Raw genomic sequence first — 23,117 nt, forward strand, 5'->3', positions numbered from 1 at the left:
AAATCTTTATCACATTATTGGGAAACAATAAAGTACCTTACTGTGATTGTTTTATTTTTTGTATCATTTTAATTGAAAACAAATCTCTTCATAGCAATTTCTCAAGCAATAATTGTCAGACTACTCCCAGACAATCCTAAGTGGGGAGGGGGAAAATTGAAAACTAGCTGTTATTGGCAGAGGTTTGGAACTAATTTACTGCCTGGCAGGCCAAAACTCCATCCCACCAAAACGGGCTGAAATGTATTTTCAAACAGCACGCACTAAGGGCATTATCACAATTTCATTCCAAATGCAGTGTGGATATATACTCAACAAAATAAACATGTAACAATTTCATAGATTTTTACTGAGTTAAATGAATAAGGCCCTAATCTATGTATTTCACATAAGTGGGGATCCTTTAGCCAGACACCGTTAAAAAAATGGGCCTCAGGATCTCGTCACGGTATTTTTGTGCATCCAAATTGCCATCAGCTTCTGCCTGCCCATACCATAATACCACTGCTACCATGGGGCACTCCTCAATGTTGACGTCAGCCGGACATATTCTCTAAAATGACATTGGAGACGACTTATGGTAGAGAAATTAACAAATTCTCTGGCAGCAGCTCTGGTGGACATTCCTGTAGTCAGCATGCCAATTGCACGCTCACTCAACTTGAGACATCTGTGGCATTGTTGTGACAACTCCATTATAGTGGCCTTTTGTCCCCAGTGTAATGATCATGCTGTTTAGTCAGCTGCTGGATGGCTTATCTTGGCAAAGGAGAAATGCTTAACATTTGAAAGAAACAAGCTTTTTGTGCATATGGAACATTTCAGGGATCTTTAATTTCAGCTCATGAAACATGGGACCAACACTTTACATGTTGCATTTTTGTTCAATATATGAAACATGTTTGACAGCACTGGGCCTTTTTACATTAATGGCCATAAACAATGGAAATCAAGATTTCAAATATATTATGCATAGCCACCATTGCTATACTTGTTAGGAGTTTCCCCATTTAGTATACTTAAGTCAAGCTGAAGAGGCTTGGGAACTATTCATACTTTTCCCTGACATATCCAATATGAATTGATATTTTAGGATCACCGGACATACTTTGTTCAAGCACTAATTTTTTCAACTTTCCAATGATTTATTGAACAAAACCACCTTAAGCCATTGGTCAACTGTACTTTGTCTTCATCCCAATAAGCCAATTGAGTTGAATGAGCTGCATTGTGCCCAAATGGACTGTTTTACAAAAGCTATTCTCTGCAACCCTTTCCATTATGTGTACATTTGCTGGAACATGAAAGATATTTTTTTGTGTGTCTAAGGGTACAAATCCACATAAAGAGATCAAATGAATTAACATCTGCTCAACCAGTTTCTACCCAGAGAATGAGTACACCAAATCCACAAGATGGACAGGAAAGATATTTTGAAAAAGTAGTCATTAAATCAGTTTAGATAAACATTCTTAGTACAAAAATATGGAAAATTGTAAATAGTGCACACATGTAACTCTAAATGAGCTAAAATCAGTGTAACCAGGGCACATATGACAAACTCTTTGGTTATGGTATAGCACAGGGTCAGTGTTCCTTCATCTTAGCAATCAAGTACCACCAGTCATAATTGGAACCCAGCCAGGTGTCTGAAGCAATAATAGTGTAGGTCTCAGGTGGTGCTCAAGGCCCTCCTGTACATGTTCTTGTAGATGAGTCCCAGACTGTCCTCAAACACAGCCCTGTGGGGTTTCCCTGTGTAGCAGGCAACCTGCCTGCTCCAGAATGTCCCATTGTCCAGGTGGACAGATGTCTCTCCAGGAGTGTCCCTGCAGCGGGAGGACATCAGAAAAAGCCTCAGGTTAAGAACATTAATGCTACAGTACAGGTCATTAATGCACATCGTTCTAATTATTGTTTGAAGATAACTAACGTACAAATAATACTGGATTAATTGCTACATAAATATATATTGTTAAAACAGCAGAAAGATGGTCTGTGGGAAAACTTTCTGGTTATTATGAAGATGTCAGTGATTAGGTGTTTCAAAGTATTATGACAGGCCTAGAGCGTGTACCTGTCCTGGAAAGCCTGGCTGTCACATAAAGAGTCTTCACAGGAGAGCGGAGGCCCCCGCTTAGCCGAACACCCATCCTCGTCCTGAAAATATACAAATATTTTGTTTGTTACAATTATTGAGCATTACTGAAAAAATTAACTAATTATGCACTCCAAGTGTGTGACGTGACATTAGCGAATCAATTAATTGCACAAACCCCAAAAATATAGCACTGTTTACTATAATTCAAAATATCCTATTTAAAGTCAAGCTCTTTTAGTTGTTTGATTTCATTCTCTTAAGTAAATCCCCCTCAGTGTTCCCTTTTCATTATGTGTGGATTAAGCATCTCTTCCTCTTGAAGCTCTGCTTCAGTCATGTAGCTGTTGGCACCATGCTGAGGCTCCTTGGTACCTTCTCTATTTTTGTGCTGGAGAAGATGAGCCCTTAACAGAAGCTTACTGCCTGAAGATCTCCCACCCACAGAACCCCGTCTCCCTTTTATTTCATAGCCGCTTTCAGACAGCTTTAGGGTAATTAAACAGATTTCCCTTTGGTTTCGCCATCAGGATATTTCAAACAGCAAAGGGTGGGAAGTGATACGTCTTATTAACAACACCTGCCAACTCGACAGCTTTTCCCATTTGAGGTAAACCGAGCCGAACAGGTATTTCAAGGCTTTAAATTTAAAAGAAAATGGGGAACAAAAATGTAGAGGTGAGAGGAAGTTCAGCTCACCAAATGAGTAAAATCAAAGTGTGCCTAGACAAAGATGTAGTGCAAAACTAATGTTCCATAACATGCAAATTAATCTTCATAACCAACAGAAGTGTTCCAAGCTCCATATTATAAATGTGTCTTAGGCATTGATCTGTCAATATCAGTAGGGGCCTATGCTTTGTCTATCCTAAAAGGTCATACATTACTCACAAAGTGTAGTTTCCTGTCAGTAGAATGGGTGTGGAGAATCTTCTGGACTCGACTGTGGATCTCCTTAGACGGACTGGACTCACTACTATGGAACCTAGAATAATGACATTACAGTCACATCCCCTTCACACAACAAAGTATGTAACATTATGGTAAGCAGGAAACCAAATCTAAATGTATCTACAATATTTAACGACAAAAAAAAGAACGTAATCTATGTATTCTATTCTCCACTAGGCTGTGCTGTATGCCAAGTCCTGGGATAAAAATATCAGTGGATATAAAACAGGCATAAAACATGTAGACAAAAGACATACCGCAATAAATAAAAAAAACAGCTAAAATGTACCCATTGTAGCATGTAGGTAACTACTCTATTTTATTGAGGCTTTGAATGTTTCACATTTCTTTGAATTCAACTCTTCTAAAAGAGTGTGATTGGATTCTGTGTTCTGATCCTAAAACAGTGGTATGTCAACAGTTAGAATACCGTCTATTAGTCTAGGGACAGACTTGTTTTTTTAGCACAACATAAAAGTATTGCTGTCCGTAACTGGAAAAGGGGCAATATAAAATAAGAGGCTTACAAAAGACAAATACTTCTAAGTTCTGTATTACTTCCAATTCACATCTGATTGGTAAGGGAGACGTGCCGTCTTGCCATTTGGTGCTGCTTTTATCTTTAAACAGCTAAATGTAGTCGCTGCTTCAGACAGATAGTCATAAAGGACAAACCATCACAACATAAATAGACTGAGGGTGGAGGGCAAAGTTGATGTAAGGATCTATCATTTGCTTTTCCATCAAAGACTTCCACAAGACGTGCTCCTTCTCCCGTTGTCAGAATCTACAAAACCCAGCTTAATCTCCAGCACTGTGACTTCTGTCGCGTTTTCAATTGAGGGAAGCATCATTCATTTCCTACAATTTACTTTCCAGTTTAAAATTGCCTATTGATTTTAATGTTTACTTATGAACTGAAAAAAGGGAGGTGGCGTAACAAACAACCAAACATTTGTTGGTTTAGCTCGCAGCTGTTCAGATCAATGACAGGGTCTCTCAGAATTTATTAAAGTGTGCGTCAGGTCAAATGCATTCGGTCTTGCTGAAACACAATCAATACCATTTTCCCTTGTTTTCTCAGGGATCCTTTTTTTCTTTTAAGTAATGAACAAACATGACAAGACATCAGATCCTGTCATTTGAGAGAGGGGGATATTCATCTTGGCTGTCGAGTGTTATCAAAATAAAGATTACAAGTACAAAGTCTGTTGTATCTGGCCAGGTTCTCATGAGGTCCAAATGGTCAATACCATATAATTGGAAATATGGGAGAGGTAGTTTCTCCCGCAATCCTTTCAACATCTTTTGAGCAAACACAAATAGCTGAGCTCCGAGCATGACAAGGTCTAGTCAAATTCTACCAAAAACGTATTTTCTTCCCCTTTTTACTCATCTGGGAGAAAAACCATAGAGATTAAGCTAAAGAAGATACCCAATGACACACAGCTTCAAATCTTGTCATTGGTGATCTGCACAAACTACTCAGGGGACGGAAGAGACAAAACACCAAGTCATTAGCAGGGACTTTAATTATGCTCCTTATTATCTAACTTTATCTCAGGAGGACTGTTGTGTGGGAAACTAAAATAGTAAAAACCCCACAGGAGGCCAGGACAGAAAAATACGTGTTGAACTGTGTTCCAGTAGCGGGTGTGTTGTTACCGCTCTCTGAGGGAGGAGCGGCTGAGCAGGGGACTCCTCGGGCCACACACTGGGGTAGAGGACTGGGCAGCCAGGGCCATCCTGGCTGTGGTTCTGGAACAGTCCTGTCTGGAAGACTTCCCTGGTGATTTCTGAGTCTTCAGACAGCCAGTGCCTACCTGGAGAAAGACAAGAAAACCTATGATCAGCACTGTTTAACACACTGCATTATCTCTCCTAAAAAGCCCAGTGCATTAAAAAAACGTGATTTTTATGTGTTTTATATACATTTCCACACTACGAGGTTGGAATAATACTGTGAAATTGTGAAAATTATGATAATACTCCTTTTAGTGTAAGCTGTTTGAAAAGATTTCCTGAAATTTCGGCCTTTTTAGGTCAGCCTGTTGACATCACCAGGCGGTAAATGAGTTAATAGACCAAGAAGCGCGTTCCAAACCTCCCTGCCAATAACAGCTAGTATTCCCCTCCCCACTCAGACCACTCCCAGAAAAGTCCTTGCAAAATTCTTATTTGAGAAATTGCTCTTTGCTAAGAAGCTATTTTTGTTTCTTTTTGACCATTTTAATTTAAAAACAATCCCAGTAAGGTACTTAATTGTTACCCAGAAATGATTTGATATTGAGATAAAAACAGCTGCATTGGACCTTTAATAACATGAAGACATGCAGTATTTGAAATACCATTTATTTCCATTCCTTTCAAAAAAAAATATATATATATATAACATGAAAGACAATATTACACATATATATATTGACTTACTTTAACAGGCTTTGGTCTATAGCTGCCAAGGAGAGAGACATCTAAGGAGAAAATAAGAACAACAGTACTGTACCATACAGTGCAAAAGTTGTAATCTAGAAGTTAGTCAGGTATATCAAAAAAGACAATGTATTTACATCCACCAACACAGATACTCCTACACATAATTACTCACCTCCTAAGGGGTCTAGAGCAAAGCTGGTGGACCTGCTGTGGGGAAGGCTTATTTTAGAGGAGAGACAAGATGAAGGAGTCTCAATCATGGAGACACTCCGAGTACTGGTGACCTGTAGCATATAAAAGACAAAACAATCAGCTAAAGTCAGTCATTATTAGAGTAATAATAGAGGTGCTAACCAAGCAGCATGTAATGACACGTAGGGAGCTCATTTCACCTGCTATATTTATCTTTCATTCCAGAGTTAATCACTCTATATAAAGACTAGAAAAAGGTTCAACCAAAGAGAGAAACTTTTTAGGCTGACCGACACCACTAACTCAACCTCTATTCAGCTGCTGATGTGTCAACTGAACCCCACACTCTTCAATTAAACATGAATATCATCACACGCACTGAGGAAATTAGCTATTTGCTTCCACATACAGTATGTGTGCAATGCAGGCTTTAAACACACATTGATCATGCATTCAGTGCAGGGCTCAGCTACTTCAATAGGTAACTACTTGTTAATCAAGGTCTGACTCTTAATTACCTAGGTTAATTGTAGCCCCGGGATTTCCTCTGTAAAACGCTCTCTTTTTAAAGGCTGCATTGCTGGAAAATGCCACACTGATATCACAGCTAAATCCCAATCTTAACTTTAATGACATGACAGCTTTGATATTTACACCTCAGGAACTGGATGTTATTTAAATTAACAATCAAACAGAAACAGGAGGAGCCAGTGAAAGGCCTTCCAGTTGTTCTCAAGCCATGCCCAGGGGCTTGGCATCTATTGGCTTTGATCATAGCAATAACCTCCCTATGAAAAGATATCCATATCCTTCAAACCTGGTACATTTACAATGTTTGCAGCAAACAAGGGCAAACTATTTATACTTATAGAGATCCTTAAAGAAAGAGAGTGAATGAAATAAGTGCTGATGGAATAGCCTAACTGAGTTGTAAGATAATAGGACATTGAAAACTGGGCTATATATCTACACACATAGACAAACACAGTCAGAGAGAAAGAGATGTAAACACCAACCACAAAGGGGATCTGGGCCTCTGTTTCCTTCTTGAACTTGTAGGGCCCAAGTTGGAGGTAGCTGAGTCTCTGCCTGGCTTCCTCAGACAGTTGGCACATCCTGCGGTGGGTGTAGGGAGAGAGAGCACGAGCCTGGGAGGCCACAGTGGGCTGCTCATAACCACTGGATGGACCAATCAGACTCAGATCATTCCCTTTCAGTGTCTGTCTAGGGCTCCCAACAGCCCCTCTGACTGGTCTACGCCTTGCTGGGGACTGTTTGGCTGGGGATGGTCTACAACACGGCTGCAAAGGGAGAGGCAACAGGTTGGAGTCCACAAGAATCATGTGACCACAACTGCAACTAGGCTGTATACTGCAATTGCACAAATAAGCTACTTCTTGATATTTCAAATATTGTGGTTGATTTGTTTGTTTATTGATAAAACATACAGTTCATCCCTTCACTTTTTCCACTTTGTTGCGTTACAGCCTTATTCTAAAATGTATACAAATTCCCTTTCTTATCCTCAATCTACACACAACACCCCATAATTACAAATCAAAAACAGGTTGTAGACATTTTTGTTAATGTATTACAAATTTAAAAAACAGATACCATATTTACATAAGTTCTTATCCTTTGCTATGAGACTCGAAATTGAGCTCAGGTGCTTCCTGTTTCCATTGATCATCATTGAGATATTTCTACAAACTTGAATGGAGTCCACCTGTGGCAAATTCAATTGATTGGACATGATTTGGAAAGGAACACACCTGTCTATAAGGTCCCACAGTTGACAGTGCATGTCAGAGCAAAAGCCAAGACATGAGGTCGAAGGAATTGTCCATAGAGCTCCGAGACAGGATTGTGTCGAGACACCGATCTAGGGAAGGGTATCAAAACATTTCTGCAGCATTGAAGGTTCCCAAGAACACAGTTGCCTCCATTCTTAAATAGAAGAATTATGGAACCATCAACACTATTCCTAGAGCTGAGCAATTGGGGGAGAAGGGCCTTGGTCAGGGAGGTGACCAAGAACCCAATGGTCACTCTTGACAGACATCTAGAGTTCTTCTGTGGAGATGGGAGAACCTTCCAGAAGGACAACCATCTCTGTAGCACTCCACCAATCAGGCCTTTATTGTAGTGGCCAGACAGAAGCTGCTCCTCAGTAAAAGGAACAGCAGCCCGCTTGGAGTTTGCCAAAAGGCACCTAAAAGACTCTCAGACCATGAGAAACAAGATTCTCTGGTCTAATGAAACCAAGATGGAAGTCTTTAGCCTGAATACCAAGCGTCACATCTGGAGGAAACCGGGCACCACTCATCACCTGGCCAATACCATACCTACGGCGAAGCATGGTGGTGGCAACATCATGCTGTGGGGATGTTATTTAGCAGCGACTGGGAGACTAGTCAGGATGGAGGGAAAGCTGAAGCGAACAACGTATAGAGAGATCCTTGATGAAAAGCACTCTGGAGCAGGTTAGGACCTCAGACTGGGGCGAAGGTTCACCTTCCAACAGGACAAAGACCCTAAGCACAGAGCAAAGACAATGTCGGAGTGGCTTCGGGACAAGTCTCTGAATGTACTTGAGTGAACCAGCCAGAGCCCGGACTTGAAACCGATCTAATATATTTTGAGAGACCTGAAAATAGCTGTACAGCGACGCTTCCCATCCAACCTGGCCACCTAATCCCCAGCTTCCAATTGGCTCAATCATACCCTCTACTCTCCCTTGTAACTATTCCACAGGTCATTGCTGTAAATGTGAATGGGTTCTCAGTCAACTTACCTGGTAAAAATAAAGGGTTAATAATAAAGTGGTTTCATCACAGTTGCACATTCAGAGATCAATTTATAGCCATTAATCTAAAATAATTAATAGATTTTAAACAAAAAACACTTTACGTTTGTCATAGATTAATATGAGACAAAAGGCGAGTTCCTAACGAGTTCAGGAAGCCAAGCAAGAGCTCTGTGAGACATTCACAGTGAAGGGGGCAGATGTTTTGATCAAGAAAGACCTTTTGAAAATATGCCCATTTTCTCTAACACTAAACATAAATGTATTTTACAGTTATATGGTGAAATCTTAGCCATTTTATCACTTGACAATGCTATATGTAGAACGCTTGTCATTTCAAGCCTTATACAGTTTTGTTGAATAGGAAATACATAAAAGATTTCATATTTGTACTGCGTACTTGAGCCCGTGTCCTCAAAAGTGACCACCAATTTATAACTTGTTTTTTTAACCAGAAAGGTAAGATTTTAACCTTTGAGTATGCAGCATTACTAGTTATTGTTTATGGCCCTCTAATGATAAATAAGTACTTTTGGGGATTACGTAGATTACATTTAACTGGTTAACAACTGCACACAGTGTGGGAGACAGCTGCTCAGGCCAACGAGAGGTAGGCCTATCCCTGTTCTAATAGGCTATTTGTACATCTGCATGACACCTTCAGCATTCAGATGCTTGTAAAATGTCTTTCACAATGTCAAATCATAGGCTTTAGTAGTTGAGTGACCTCCAATGTAATTTGCTGGGTCAATGTTACCAAATGCCCTGTAGAAAATTGGATTTTAGCCTACCGGAGTGGACACAACTAACATCCAGCTGCTGATTGAAAACCCCAATCATTCAGATTTTATTTAGATTGGTCACCATAAGTAAATCCTTTTGGTCATTTTGCTTTAAAACAGTCAGTGTATATATTTGGTCATTTTTACATGAACAGAGTAATTTCATAAAGGTAAGCAATCATTTTTGTGAGCTGCGCATGGTCACATTCATTATCAGAGTGGGAAAAGCTCTCCTTAAAGTTCCAAACCATTCACTTTTGAGACGGGGTAAAAAAAAAAGCTGCATTATATTGAATGCAATGCTACTTTCTAAAGATAATTACTGACACAGTACGAGCTCAAAACAATTTGAATCTGCAAAACTGACAAGTTAATCAGTAGGTGATGGTGATTTCAGATAAAGTGGGGGGACAAAAAGCACAAATTGCTATATTAGGAAAAAATGTCCCTCCATTTCCCTCCATTCCCTCCATTAAAACTATGCAATGTAAAAAACACCTCTGTGCTTGGATATCACCTTGGTTGCAAAATGTCTTCAATGATTCTAATGGTTGCTAACAACATAATTCTGAGAAGCAATATCTTAGTTTCTGTGGGCAATGCCCAGATAAATATGTAATTTATGTTATTTGATGGCCAGCTTCAGACTAATAATAGCATTACATGGTTGTATAATAAATATAATTGAAATGCTAATTGGGACATCCTGGCATATTAACACATTTTTAGGAAATGGAATAAATAAATCCTGATTGAGATTGCCATTTGGAGTGGACTGATAATGAAATGAAACTAAGTAGATTTTTCCCAATTATTGTAGGGCTCTTTTTTGGTTAAACACAAAAGGCCCATTTTCCACCATGAGTTGTGCTTGTCTGATATGATTAGTGGGCCTGGTGGTATTGGTAATGGGTGATAAAGCAGGGTGTCCTTGAAACAACAAAGCCTGAGCCACAAGTAGCGTATAAAACAAGAAACGAGACCCATTCAAACGGATGCAAGTCATGTCGAGAAAACCCATTTAAAAAGAATGCCATGTCAAGTCCACACCATGAGACTTCACAAAGAGTGACATGCACACAAACACAGACAAAAAAAGGAGTGACAACAGTGGAAATAGACAAGACAGCTGTCTGAGAGACTAGATACAAGAGACAGAGGGAGAAGAGAATTACTAAATTCTCCATTACAGGGCAAGACATTTTAAAGGGTTCCTATTGTAAAAGTGGAAAAGAGGAGCCTTAGTGCATTGCTCAACCTGCCAGGGTAATGAGAATCCTGAGTATCCATTAGCGTCATATGAAGAAAGGCTAAAGGCAGCATCAATGATGCTTCTCCCTATCACTTTACTCTGATTCACATCTCCTTGGGGGTCACGACAGAATACCTACACCCATCCAAATCCAGCCATTTTGTCAATAATGGCCATTAAAATAAATGGCTCTGGTAACAGCACCTGGAGAACGGTCCTACATTTCACAACACTGACTTGATAGATAATACTCAAAGGCCTGAGGTTTGTAATTTGTTATTGGAACAATAAAAAAATCTATTTTTTGGTCTGATTCTGCAGGGGCTTTTAAGTTCTCGGGGAAAATGGATGACTACCTTGCTCTCGCTCTCCTGCAGTCTGTCTGCCAAATACCTCTTTAAAGTATAGCCATCAAAGCGGATTACACTAGAAAAATTGATAGCACCCGTTATGAAACACAAATCCTGAAAGGAGCTGCAAATCTTCAGTTTGAAAAGTAAATGGAAATATTCTGCAACTGAGCACAACTTGCCCTTTAAATCCAACGGACACAGTGAGGAGAAGCCAGGTGAGAACGGATACTTATTTTTCCACCATAATTTGCAAATAAATTCATTACAAATTCTACAATGTGATTTTCTGGATTTTTTTTCTCATAGTTGAAGTGTACCTATGATGAAAATTACAGGCATCTCTCATCTTTTTAAGTGGGAGAACTTGCACAATTGGTGGCTGACTAAATACTTTTTTGCCCCACTGTATGCTACAAGACATGCTTTAAAACCAAAAAACCATTTAGATCACTGTCTTGTCTTTAAATGAGAAACCCTCATCTCCTTCCTCTTAACTATGGCTGTCTGGGTATCATTCAAATCTCTCAACTGAACACAATTCATTGTGAACACGGAAACACTGGGTGTGATGAGGGCAGTAAGGAGAGGACACACACTTACAGGGGAGGCAGGCTGAGGCTGGCTATCTTTCCCATCACATTCCTCAATGACAGACATGGTTGCAAACTCCACTTTAGGAGAGATTCCCTGAGGGGACAGTAGAAAACAAAAGCCTTTAACAAGGAGCTGGAAACCCAACCAGAGAGTGACTTCAGATAACACATCGCTTGCAAGATCAATTTGCAAACACAAAATCTACAATCATTGCATTCTCAAGAAAACAAAATGGAAGAAAATTGGCTTTGGAGATGTTTAACATATGGCAAAGCATGTGGAGGAGGTGGTGCACCCACAGGGAAACAGATAGATCTCCTCATCAGCATCTCTCTCTCAGGACCATCGGCTCTAGGTGTCAGCTTGGGGCCTGGATAGAGGAATTCTCTGGTCTTCTCTTCAATAGTGGCCAAAATATCCCCCTCTAAAACCACAGAGCAATATATAGCTTAAAGTAATACCCCACACAAAAAATATTAGTCCATTGTTGATATAGTCCCAAAATGTTTTGCATGTCAGCAAGCAAGTTTTAAAGATATAACTTTCAAAATACAGACGGTATGATGCAGCGTTTTGCATCATATGATGCATCATACCGGCTGTATTTCCATTATACCGTTATATATCTTCAACATTGGATTGCTGACATGCAAAACATTTTGGGACTAGATCAACAATAGACTAATGAAAGAAATACAAAAAGATATGCTGAACAAAAATGTAAAGGCAACACGCAACCATTTCAAAGATTTTGCTGAGTTACAGTTCATATAAGGAAATCAGTCAATTGAAATAAATTCATTAGGCCCTAATCTATGTATTCCACATGACTGGGCTGGGGTGCAACCAACCATTGGTGGGCATAGACCCACCCACTGGGGAACCAGGCCCAGCCAATCAGAATGAGCACCCCGCCCCAACCCCTCAGACAATCCCGCAGGTGAACAAGACAGATGTGGAGGTCCTGGGTTGGTGTGGTTACACGTGGTCTACACCTGTGTAATGATCATGCTGTTTAATCAGTTTCTTGATATGCCACACCTGTCATGTGGATGGATTATCTTGACAAAGGATAAAATGCTCACTAACAAAGATGTAAACAAATTTGTGCACAAAACTTTAGCGAAATAAGATTGTGTGCATATGGAACATTTCTGGCATCTTATTTCAGCCCATGAAACCAGCACTTTACATGTTTTTAAAAAATATGTTTACATGTTTATTTTTGTTTAGTGTAGTTTTTGGTATTTGTTTCATTAGTCCATTGTTCTATGTACTGTATAGCCATGCTAATTTACAGCAGGGAATATACACCGAGTATACCAAACATTAGGAACACATTTCTAATATTGAGTTGCCCTCAGAACTGCCTCAATTCGTCGGGCATGAACTCTACAAGGTGCCGAAAGCATTCCGCAGGTGGTCTTAATGATTTGTTGACTCAGTGTAGGTATTGTGAAAAAAACAAGTCAAGAGATGATTTGTAAGCAGGTTACTTTTAGAAATTATGAAATGCATGTCCCTATCATGCTTAAAAACCATGAACTGTTAAGACATTTCATTTTTTTCTTCTGGAAAGTCATACCTGGAGGCACAAGCTGAATCAGTTCAAAGGATGTTGTGTCAGCTATGGGAAGATAACAGAGACATAAGATATTTTATGTTATAAAATTATATCACAAAAAGGCTCAAAATGAGAAAATGACTACCTTCAAGGAGGTCCACAATGTGACCTGGGTCAGCCACTCCTGTGAACGTCTTCAGATGGAGATAAAGAACATATGAAAGCCAGTTTGACGGTGACAACATGATTGTTTTGTGTTGCTGTAAGCAATGTTGTGGGTCGGGGTATAGTATGTGTTTCTATCCTTCTTACCTTCACAAATACCATGTTCTCGTGGAATAGAAGAGGGAAGGCAGGCGGCAGACAGAGAGTCTTCTTGAACTGTCCCATGACGCAGACACTCAGGTATATGTCTTCCTGATTGGGTAACACAACCCCTGGACAAGTAATCTGTAATCAAACAAATCAATTGTAGATCACTACTGGGCTAGATAGCAATTGCTTACTTTGTGCAACAAATTGCTACCGTAGCTCGTAGCTATTATTAGCTAACGTTAAAAGACAAATCCAACAATGGGCTGGCAAGCCTAACGTTATTGATCTAGCTATTTTGCTTGGGAGTTCACTTTTGTGCACAGTGGGAGCAGTTGGCTGCAGTAGTTTTAGGCATTTGTGTGTGTATATTGAGGGTTGGAAGATGGATAGCAAGCTAACGTTTGCTAGCGAAGATTATTGAGTGTGCGGTTTGGGTTAGCTTAGCTAGCTCATTTGCGAATATAGTATCAGCATTATGGATCAAGTAAAAACTTAGTGAGAGAAAATAACATATCAGGTTGTACTTACAGCTTGGATTTTAACTTTCACGGTGCATTTCAGAGCTTTCTGAGACATTTTAGAGGAGGAGAGCTTCTTCTTCTGAGGTGTCAAACCACCCATTTTCAAACTTCGTTGTCATAGCTGCCAAATACTAACAGGGAGCGGGGAGATTCTTCTTCTTCTTTGGATTTAAAGGCGGTTAGCATACAATATGTTGCATTACTGCCATCAACGGGAGTATAATATACATCCATTATACTTTCTGATTCAAAATGGGGAAAGCAAAAACTGAAATTAACAAAAACATGTACAGTACCAGTCAAAAGTTTGGACACACCTACTCATTCAAGGGTTTTTCTTTTTACTATTTTCTACACTGTAGAATAATAATGAAGACATCACAACTAGGAAATAACACACATGGAATCATGCCGTAACCAAAAAAGTGTTAAACCAATAGATTTACCCCAATTTCATGGTATCCAATTGGTAGTTACAGTCTTGTCTCATCACTGCAACTCCCGTACAGACTCAGGAGAGGCAAATGTCGAGAGCCGAGTGTCCTCCGAAACACAACCCAACCAAGCCGCACTGCTTCTTGACACAATGTCCACTTAGCCTGGATGCCAGCCGCACCAATGTGTCAGATGAAACACCAGACACCTGGCAACCATGTCAGCGTGCACTGCACCCAGCCCACCACAGGAATCTCTAGTGTGTGATGGGACAAGGCAATCCCTGCCAGGCCAAACCCTCACGACGCTGGGCCAATTTTGCACCGCCCCACAGGTCTCCCGGTCACAGCAGGCTGCGACAGAGCCTGGACTTGAACCCAGAATATATATTGGCACAGCTACCACTGCGATGCAGTGCCTTACACCAGTGCTCCACTCAGGAGGCAAATATATTCTATATTTGAGATTCTTCAAAGTCACCACTCTTTGCCTTGACAGCTTTGCATACTCTTGACATTCTCTCAACCAGCTTCACCTGAAATGCTTTTCCAACTGGCTCCTGAGTATCGCAGCGGTTTAAGTCAGTACATGAGGTGTCACTACAGTCCCTGGTTCAAATCCAGGCTATATCACATCTGGATGTGATCGGGAGTCCCAAAGGGTGGTGCACAATTGGCCTAGCATTGCTGTGTTAGGCTGTCATTGTAAATAAGAATTTGTTCTTAACTGACTTGCCTAACTAAATATTATTATTTTTTAAACAGTCTTGAAGGAGTTCCCACATATGCTGCTTTTCCTTCACTCTGCGGTCCAACTCATCCCAAACCATCTCAATGGGGTTGAGGAGGCCAGGTCATCTGATGCAGCACTCCATCACTCTCCTTATTTGTCAACTAGCCCTTACACTGCCTGGGGGTGTGTTGGGTCATTGTCCTGTTGAAAAACAAATGATAGTCCCACTAAGCGCAAACCAGATAGGGTGATGTGTCACTGAAGAATGCTGTGGTAGCCATGCTGGTTAAGTGTGCCTTGAATTCAAAATATATCACAGACAGTGTCTCCAGCAATGCACCCCCACACCATCACACCTCCTCCTCCATTCTTCACAGTGGGAACCACACATGCAGAGATAATCTGTTCACCTACTCTGCGTCTCACAAAGACACGGCGGTTGGAACCAAAAATCTCAAATCTGGACTCATCAGACCAAAGAACAGATTTCCACCGGTCTAATATCCATTGCTCGTGTTTCTTGGCCCAAGCAAGTCTCTTATTTTTATTGGTGTCCTTTAGTAGTGGTTTCTTTGCAGCATTTCGACCATGAAAGCTTGATTCACGCAGTCTCCTCTGAACAGTTGATACTGAGATGTGTCTGTTACTTGAACTCTGTGAAGCATTTATTTGGGCTGCAATTTCTGAGGCTGGTAACTCTAATGAACTTGAGATTCAAGCAGAGGTAACACTGGGTCTTCCTTTCCTGTGGCGGTCCTAATGAGAGCCAGTTTCATCATAGCGTTTGAGACTACATTTGAAGAAACAAAGTTCTTGAAATGTTCCAGATTAACTGACCTTCATGTCATCAAGTAATGATGGACTGTCATTTCTCTTTGCTCATTTGAGCTGTTCTTGCCATAATATGGACTTGGTCTATTGCCAAATAGGGATATCTTCTGTATACCACCCCTACCTTGTCACAACACAACTGATTGGCTCAAACGCATTAAGAAGGAAAGAAATTCCACAAATTAACTTTTAACAAGACACACCTGTTAGTTGAAATGCATTCCAGGTGACTACCTCATGAAGCTGGTTGAGAGAATGCCAAGAGTGTGCAAAGCTGTCATCAAGGCAAAAGGTGGCTACTTTGAAGAATCTCAAATATAATATATATTTTGATTTGTTTAACACTTTTGTGGTTACTACATGATTCCATATGCGTTATTTCATAGTTTTGATGTCTTCACTATTATTCTATGTAGAAAATAATAAAACATAAAGAAAAACTCTGGAATGAGTAGGTGTGTCCAAACTTTTGACTGGTACTGTATATACAAAAAACACTCTTCCAACTAACCCTACACTAAAACATTAACATTAAACATTAAAAACCCACTACCTCATTCCATTACCTTGACCTTATCTGTTCCTGTACCATGCAAATGGCCTGGGAGAAAGGGACACCACCACTCAACACATCCAGTAAGTAACTCTTCTAAAGTCAAATCTCGTCTCGTATACCCAAATACTTCCCTGGAGCTGCCACCACAACATCCATTTTCTGCGATTTATGTTCCATTTCTGCAGCACAGTTGATAACCATTGCTATGAACGCAGAGAAGCCAACCATACTGAAGCATATATTACTCATTAACCTATCCCTCTGTGCTGGCACAGATCTACTACTCACAGGATCCCTTATCCTTGGACCCATCCTTCTCAATTGTCTGCACTGCTTCAGCATACAACACCTTCTGAGCTACTCTGACTCTAGCAAAGCAAAGATATTGGTGGTCATGTGACTCTTGGGGGAAAATAAAACTGGAATTCAATCAATCTGCATTTTGTAGACTGTGTTCAGTGGATTCAACAAAAGTCCAAAACCATTTATTGGGCAGATTGAGAATAAATAGTTACAATGTCCTGATAAATGATGAGAGCCGCAGAGCGGTCAAATAAGTGGACTTTAGATCATGCCATGCATTTATTTTATTTATGCTTAGAAAAACTAACTTCCAGTCCTACCCCACATTAGTCTTGCATTCATGATCATCCTTTAGATGAGTAGTTATACACACCAACCTCTACTGGCTTTGTTATATACAGGGTGACACTGACCACAGCGGGGCTCTAAACAGACTTGTTTGCAGCTTTTACATTTGAGTAATTTAGCAGATGCTCTTATCCAGAGCAACTAAGGTTAAATGCCTTACTCAAGGGCACATTGACAGATATTCACCTAGTTGTCTCAGGGATTTGAACCAGCAACCTTTCAGATACTGGCCCACTGCTCTTAACCATTAGGCTACCTGCAGCTGCAATTAACCATCCTCTTAGATAAACAAGAGCCTCTGGGATTTGGCAAGAGGCTAAATAATGCATAACAAATGTAAGGATGGCTAATTAGAAATATAATTTTCTTGACTATTGAAGAGAAAATGTATTAACAATTCTCACCTTCTCGCATGCATAGCTGTGTACAATTAATTAGAAAGTAATGTGCCCAGTCTCATTGAGAAAGCAATAGAGAATAATATCTCTACATAAAGCTTAAAATGATAGCAGCACAGTGGGGACCGTGCACTTTGAATAGAAGGAAGCATTTTCCTGTGTGTGTGCATGCAGTTTGTTTGTGTGTGTGTGTGTGTGTGTGCTTGTGCGTGTGTGTGTGTGTGCATGTGCAAGAGAGAGAGAGATGCGCTAACATGCACTTTAGTGTTGGACAGGTCCAGATCTGACACATGTTCAGTGAAAGCATCAAAAGACAAATGTCTTTCGTCATTCTCGTACAGCCTCTCCATCTTCTCGTCAACCATGTAAAAGTCCTTTGTGTATGCTTTTATGCTGACAGATTGCCTCACTTATTCCAAATGACTGGTCTGAAAATTACATGTTGTTCTTCACGCCACACTTGACTAATGTACCATTCTCTCTAGCTCTCCTACTTATGCCTTTGTGTTGAGCAAATCCCATGGATGATGTTTTACATAATGCAGTGAAAAGCACTCTGTGCTCTGAACAGATAGGTTGAATAGATGTTTACATTGCAGTAAGATATGGAAATTAATGGATATCAGTCAATTCAGGGCAAGTTCATACTTGATAGATACCCATCATTTTCTAGAGGGATTTCAAATTCATGAATTTTCTTCTATATTATAATCCATGAAATGACTTCAGTTGAAATCAAATTGACCCTAAGTCTGTTTCCTTTAAATCACAAACACCTGTGTAAACTAATGCACTGACAATGACTGAACATCAATTTCACAAACTTACAAATGTGTGTTATATTTCATAGTTTTATCAACAGAATACTTAGATACCGATAAGGTCATGACTAAACAAAAATGGGTTACCCCTCCCATTACACCCCTCCAAATAGAGTAGGATACAGAACTGCAAGATAAACACAAAATAAGTTACTTACAAGAGAAAACACATGCACTTATTTTCAATGACATGCGTGAATACATTTGAATAAAAAGCAATACCTATAATGGAAAAAGCACATTGTGGTAAAATATATGAATGATGTATGAAGGCCTCAAATGGAACGTGAGATGTATATGTGTCAGCTTGATTCATCCCATACATTTCATACAGTCAGAGCAACTTGCTCTAATGAAGTTCCATGGGTAAATATCCTCCAATTAACATGTTATCCAAAAGTGATCCGTTTGTGAAATTGCATCCTTTGTCTTGGGCTGATGCACCTAATTTTCATGAGGGCTGTGTGGATATAGTGTAGGGCTGTGTGGATATAGTGTAAGGCTGTGTGGATATAGTGTAGGGCTGTGTGGATATAGTGTAGGGCTGTGTGGATATAGTGTAGGGCTGTGTGGATATAGTGTAGGTCTGTGTGGATATAGTGTAGGTCTGTGTGGATATAGTGTAGGTCTGTGTGGATATAGTGTAGGGCTGTGTGGATATAGTGTAGTGTAGGCTGTGTGGATATAGTGATATAGGGCTATGTGGATATAGTGTAGGGCTGTGTGGATATAGTGTAGGGCTGTGTGGATATAGTGTAGGGCTGTGTGGATATAGTGTAGGGCTGTGTGGATATAGTGTAGTGGGCTGTGTGGATATAGTGTAGGGCTAGGGTGTGGATATAGTGTAGGGCTGTGGATATATAGGGCTGTGGATATAGGAGGGCTGTGTGGATATAGTGTAGGGCTGTGTGGATATAGTGTAGGGCTGTGTGGATATAGTGTAGGGCTGTGATATGGTAGGGCTGTGTGGATATAGTGTAGGGCTGTGTGGATATAGTGTCGGGCTGTGTGGATATAGTGTAGGGCTGTGTGGATATAGTGTAGGGCTGTGAGTCAGGAACCTTATACAGTGGTCAGACTGGACTGGTCTCTCCAGTATGTTATTGCCAGGTGTCTAGTACTCTCCTGTGATACTCTGGTTCTTCCTCTCTGCTCTTCTCTCACTCCCAGAAGTCCTCCCATTCCCATTTCCATTCCCCTGTCGACCCTGGGACAATACCTCCATACTGAGGACACAAAAACATTAGTGAATATTATCAAGTTAAACAAATAGGATGTAAACTGGACAAGTTATTGAAATGTGTCATTAGAAACACTACCTGTTGATGTGATTTGAGATTTGTAGTTTGTTGTCATCAATGAAGTTGTTGTGCCTGTAGTAGTCGAGGAAGGTGCGGGCAACATTTCTTCCAAGCTTCATGTCTGAGGGGACCATGTTAAGGTTCTTCCCTATAACATGAACATATGGCGCTGTTAGCCTTTAGTTTAGTCAACAACAAGGCCATTTCTCCCTGGCTGGGAGGCATTTACTGGAGTTACACTGTTTCATTTCACAAAGCCTCTAAATCCTGCCTCTGACGCTCTACTATTAATTGAAATAAATAAATAAATAAAGCCCTAGTTTCTTCCTCACAGAACAAATAGAACCATTTGCAGTAAATAACTAAGCAATAACCAGTAGAGAAATGTGGCGTATAAATTACCAGGCTACAACACACTGTGTTCCACACTTAGTGGGGGTAAATCAACTGCATCAGCCAAAAACACGAAGGTGGAAGGCATCACAGTGGCAATTACTTACCGCCCAGGCTTTTTAAAAATTCACAAGTCTAGCCCCCAGCCCCCACCACATTATGGAAGGCATCAATAACTTGAGACACTTGATCATAAAACTGTGTGGTTACTCTGCATGCTGTTGCCATGACGCTGAGCTGGATTAGATCACAAACACAGATAATAACAAAATAATTTAGATTAAGGCAAAATGTAGAAAACATTTTTTTTTTAAATGCTGGTCAATCTACACGAATCACTACACACATAAATACTGTTAAGACAATAGGGAAAACGATGAGAAAAAATTCCCTCATGTACGATTATAATTCATAGGACCAGAACAAGAAAAAAATGAGTGACAACTACCAGTAATCCATATTTCATCAAAGATGGACACATAGGTTCCCCAGTGAAGGTGCTGTTATGAATATATTCTTTACCAGACAGACCAAAATGATGAAATGACACAGAGACATAATTGTTCACCTCTTGTCATTTCCTTGTTGATGTTCAGATATGACCTGTCTATCTGTCACACCTCTATGATTGAAACAAGTGCCCGTGAAAAAAATATAAAAAGAAAGTGTATTTTTTGTATTATTATTCCTTTCAACGCTCAGATATTACCTAGGAAACATAAATCCAAGGCCTTGTAGGTGAAATCCCATTATCCAAAGCTGTTAACTCATAAACAATCCATCCTTGGGCTGAATTGAGTGTCTGGGTGGAGGTCCATGCCTTTGTGTCTTTTCAGTGAACACATGCACGTGCACACACATCACACTGTATGGAAGCTAACATGTCATAGATTAACAAAGAAGACAAATCAAATCAAATTGTATTGGTCACCTACCCGTGGTTAGCAGATGTTAATGTGAGTGTGCTTCTGCTTCTAGTTCTGACAGTGCAGCAATATCTAACAAGTAATCAACAATTCCACAACTACCTAACACACACAAATCTAAGTAAAGGGACGGAATAATAATATGTACATATAAATATATGAATGAGCGATGACTGAGCGGTATAGGCAAGATGCAATAGATGGTATAGAATATAGACACTCTTGCCGACAGTTGTGGCTGCTTTGTGTGATATATTGTTGTCTCTACCTTCTTGCCCTTTGTGATGTTGTCTGTGCCCAATAATGTTTGTACCATGTTTTGTGCTGCTACTATGTTGTTGTTATGTTGTGTTGCTACCATGCTATGTTGTTGTCTTAGGTCTCTCTTTATGTAGTGTTGTCGTGATGTTTTTTCCTATATTTATATTTTACTTATTTTTAAAATCCCAGCCCTCTTCCCCGCAGGAGGCCTTTTGCCTTTTTGTAGTCCGTTATTGTAAATACGAATTTGTTCTTAACTGACTTGCATAGTTAAATAAAGGTTACATTTTAAAAATGAGATGAGTAACGGCCAATGATTTTGATGTAGGCAGCAGCCTCTCTGTGTTAGTGATGGCTGTTTAACAGTCTGATGGCCTTGAGATAGAAGATGTGTTTCAGTCTTTCGGTCCCAGATTTGATGCACCTGTACTGACCTCGCCTTCTGGATGGTAGCGGGGTGAACAGGCAGTTGATTGGGTGGTTGTTGTCCTTGATGATCTTTTTGGCCTTCCTGTGACATCGGGTGCTGTAGGTGTCCTAGAGGGCAGGTAGTTTGCCCCCGGTGATGCATTATGCAGACCTCACTAGCCTCTGGAGAGCCTTACGGTTGTGGGCGGAGCAGTTGCCGTACCAGGAGGTGATACAACCCGGCATGATGCTCTCAATTGTGCATCTGTAAAAGTTTGTGAGGGTTTAAGGTGACAAGCCTCCTGAGGTTGAAGAGGCGCTGTTGCACCTTCTTCACCACACTGTCTGTATAGGGTGCCTCCCATTTGCCCTATTTTGGCTTTGAGTGCCAGTACCTTCCTCATCCCCCTTCCATACCCCACTGTTGCTACTCAGTCACCTTAGCCTGGAAAGGTGGTGTCTCTGTGGGCCTCCATTCGTCACTCTGCCGGTCGATGGGCACTCTCCGCACAGCTCCAGCTCTTGTATTTACACCCATCTGTCTGGCGCTACAACCTCTGCATCATGCCATTAACTATTTTAGGCTCATAACCTGCTATGCATCTATAGTTACAATAATCTTCTTCTCTAGTTATTTTAGAAGGGTAACATGCAGTATCTTAACTCTAGCCTTATGTCATGTTGACCATCCTCTGAAGTGAGTACCATAATTTTGAGGATTCTTCTGAAGACATGATGCAGTACAACATACTTGTCCTCCAGACTGTTATAATCCAATACAGGTCTGTTTTAACCCAGAGTGCCCTCCATAAGGTTATCCTACACCAGCCTCTCCAGCCACTGATAGACCACCGTCCCTCATGTATCCCTGACATCTTCATTTTGACCTTGGGAAAGTTTTGTGTTACCCCGTGATCAAACGGTGCCAGCGCAAACGCATGCTCTGAGCAATGACAGAAATATCCCAGAAACCCGTGGAGTGCAGATGGCCTCTCAGCTTGTGATGTCACATCTCACATCTATTACAGGAAGTTGGTGATGGATGGCCGCATCGGAAGGAAAATACTTCATCTGCATCACAGCTGCGGGCGGGACACTCCAACACCCTGATTGGCTGCTGACCTGTTGCCAAGGGCAACCAGAGCAGTCGGGATGAGCTGCTAGCGGCAGGAAGTGAGGACTCTGCCAAAGCACAGCCTGAGGGCAGCTCGCGAAGGAGGGCGGAAAGTTCCAAAACATCAACTCAACACACCAGGCAGGAGGGAAAGGTGTTGCATAATCAAGGGGGGTGGAAGTTTGGCAGCCCTTCCTGCAATGGTGCATAAAGAAACAAATGTATGCAGTTGGCAATATGTAAGTATTTTACTGACACAAAATGTCACATTCCACCTAGACAGTACATTTTCCCTTTCAGAATGAAGGTGCACATCAGAATTTCTATATTACTATCAAAGTTCCTTCCTATTCCTTGTCTCCATAGAAAACAAGGCTGCCCAATATAAGTAGGCCCATTGGCACAGTCAGGCAGAAAATAAGCCTTCCC

The 23,117-nt window shown here is 40.6% G+C and overlaps 2 protein-coding genes across 3 annotated transcripts in view; both read right to left on the reverse strand.

The window, feature by feature from the left end:
* Positions 1-817: 817 nt before the first annotated feature.
* Positions 818-14,158, reverse strand: spata6 (spermatogenesis associated 6). 2 transcript variants are annotated; one of them, XM_042322164.1, is made up of 13 exons: positions 13,869-14,158; positions 13,338-13,475; positions 13,171-13,219; positions 13,047-13,088; positions 11,761-11,885; positions 11,468-11,554; positions 6,691-6,975; positions 5,655-5,766; positions 5,476-5,520; positions 4,715-4,868; positions 2,990-3,083; positions 2,078-2,160; positions 818-1,829 (listed from the first exon to the last, which is right to left on the reverse strand). In XM_042322164.1, exons 1-13 carry the CDS (start codon positions 13,959-13,961, stop codon positions 1,673-1,675), a joined length of 1,464 nt encoding a protein of 487 aa, XP_042178098.1. In that variant the 5' UTR covers positions 13,962-14,158; the 3' UTR covers positions 818-1,672. The 2 variants fall into 2 exon arrangements, with proteins under 2 accessions (XP_042178098.1, XP_024277351.1); XM_024421583.2 differs by having other exon boundaries at positions 4,715-4,872; positions 5,480-5,520; positions 13,869-14,155.
* A 5,091-nt stretch (positions 14,159-19,249) lies between these two features.
* Positions 19,250-23,117, reverse strand: part of agbl4 (AGBL carboxypeptidase 4) — a 400,664-nt gene continuing 396,796 nt past the window's right edge. Inside the window, exons 12-13 of the mRNA XM_024421584.2 lie at positions 19,605-19,707; positions 19,250-19,511 (exon numbers count right to left, since the gene is read on the reverse strand). Of these exons, the coding sequence (XP_024277352.1) occupies positions 19,400-19,511; positions 19,605-19,707 (215 nt within the window). The 3' untranslated portion in view covers positions 19,250-19,399. The remainder of the gene's footprint in view (positions 19,512-19,604; positions 19,708-23,117) is intronic.

Source organism: Oncorhynchus tshawytscha, linkage group LG05 (genome assembly GCF_018296145.1).
Source record: "Oncorhynchus tshawytscha isolate Ot180627B linkage group LG05, Otsh_v2.0, whole genome shotgun sequence".
Classification (NCBI taxonomy): domain Eukaryota; kingdom Metazoa; phylum Chordata; class Actinopteri; order Salmoniformes; family Salmonidae; genus Oncorhynchus; species Oncorhynchus tshawytscha.

Bases quoted from the DNA above. Each gene is read 5' to 3' on its own strand.
- spata6 (XM_042322164.1), bottom strand. From the start codon at position 13,961: ATGGGTGGTTTGACACCTCAGAAGAAGAAGCTCTCCTCCTCTAAAATG. The intron at 13,476-13,868 runs GTAAGTACAACC...GTTTGATTACAG, and splicing joins TGAAAGTTAAAATCCAAGCT to ATTACTTGTCCAGGGGTTGT. The intron at 11,886-13,046 runs GTATGACTTTCC...CTGTGGTTTTAG, and splicing joins GATTCAGCTTGTGCCTCCAG to AGGGGGATATTTTGGCCACT.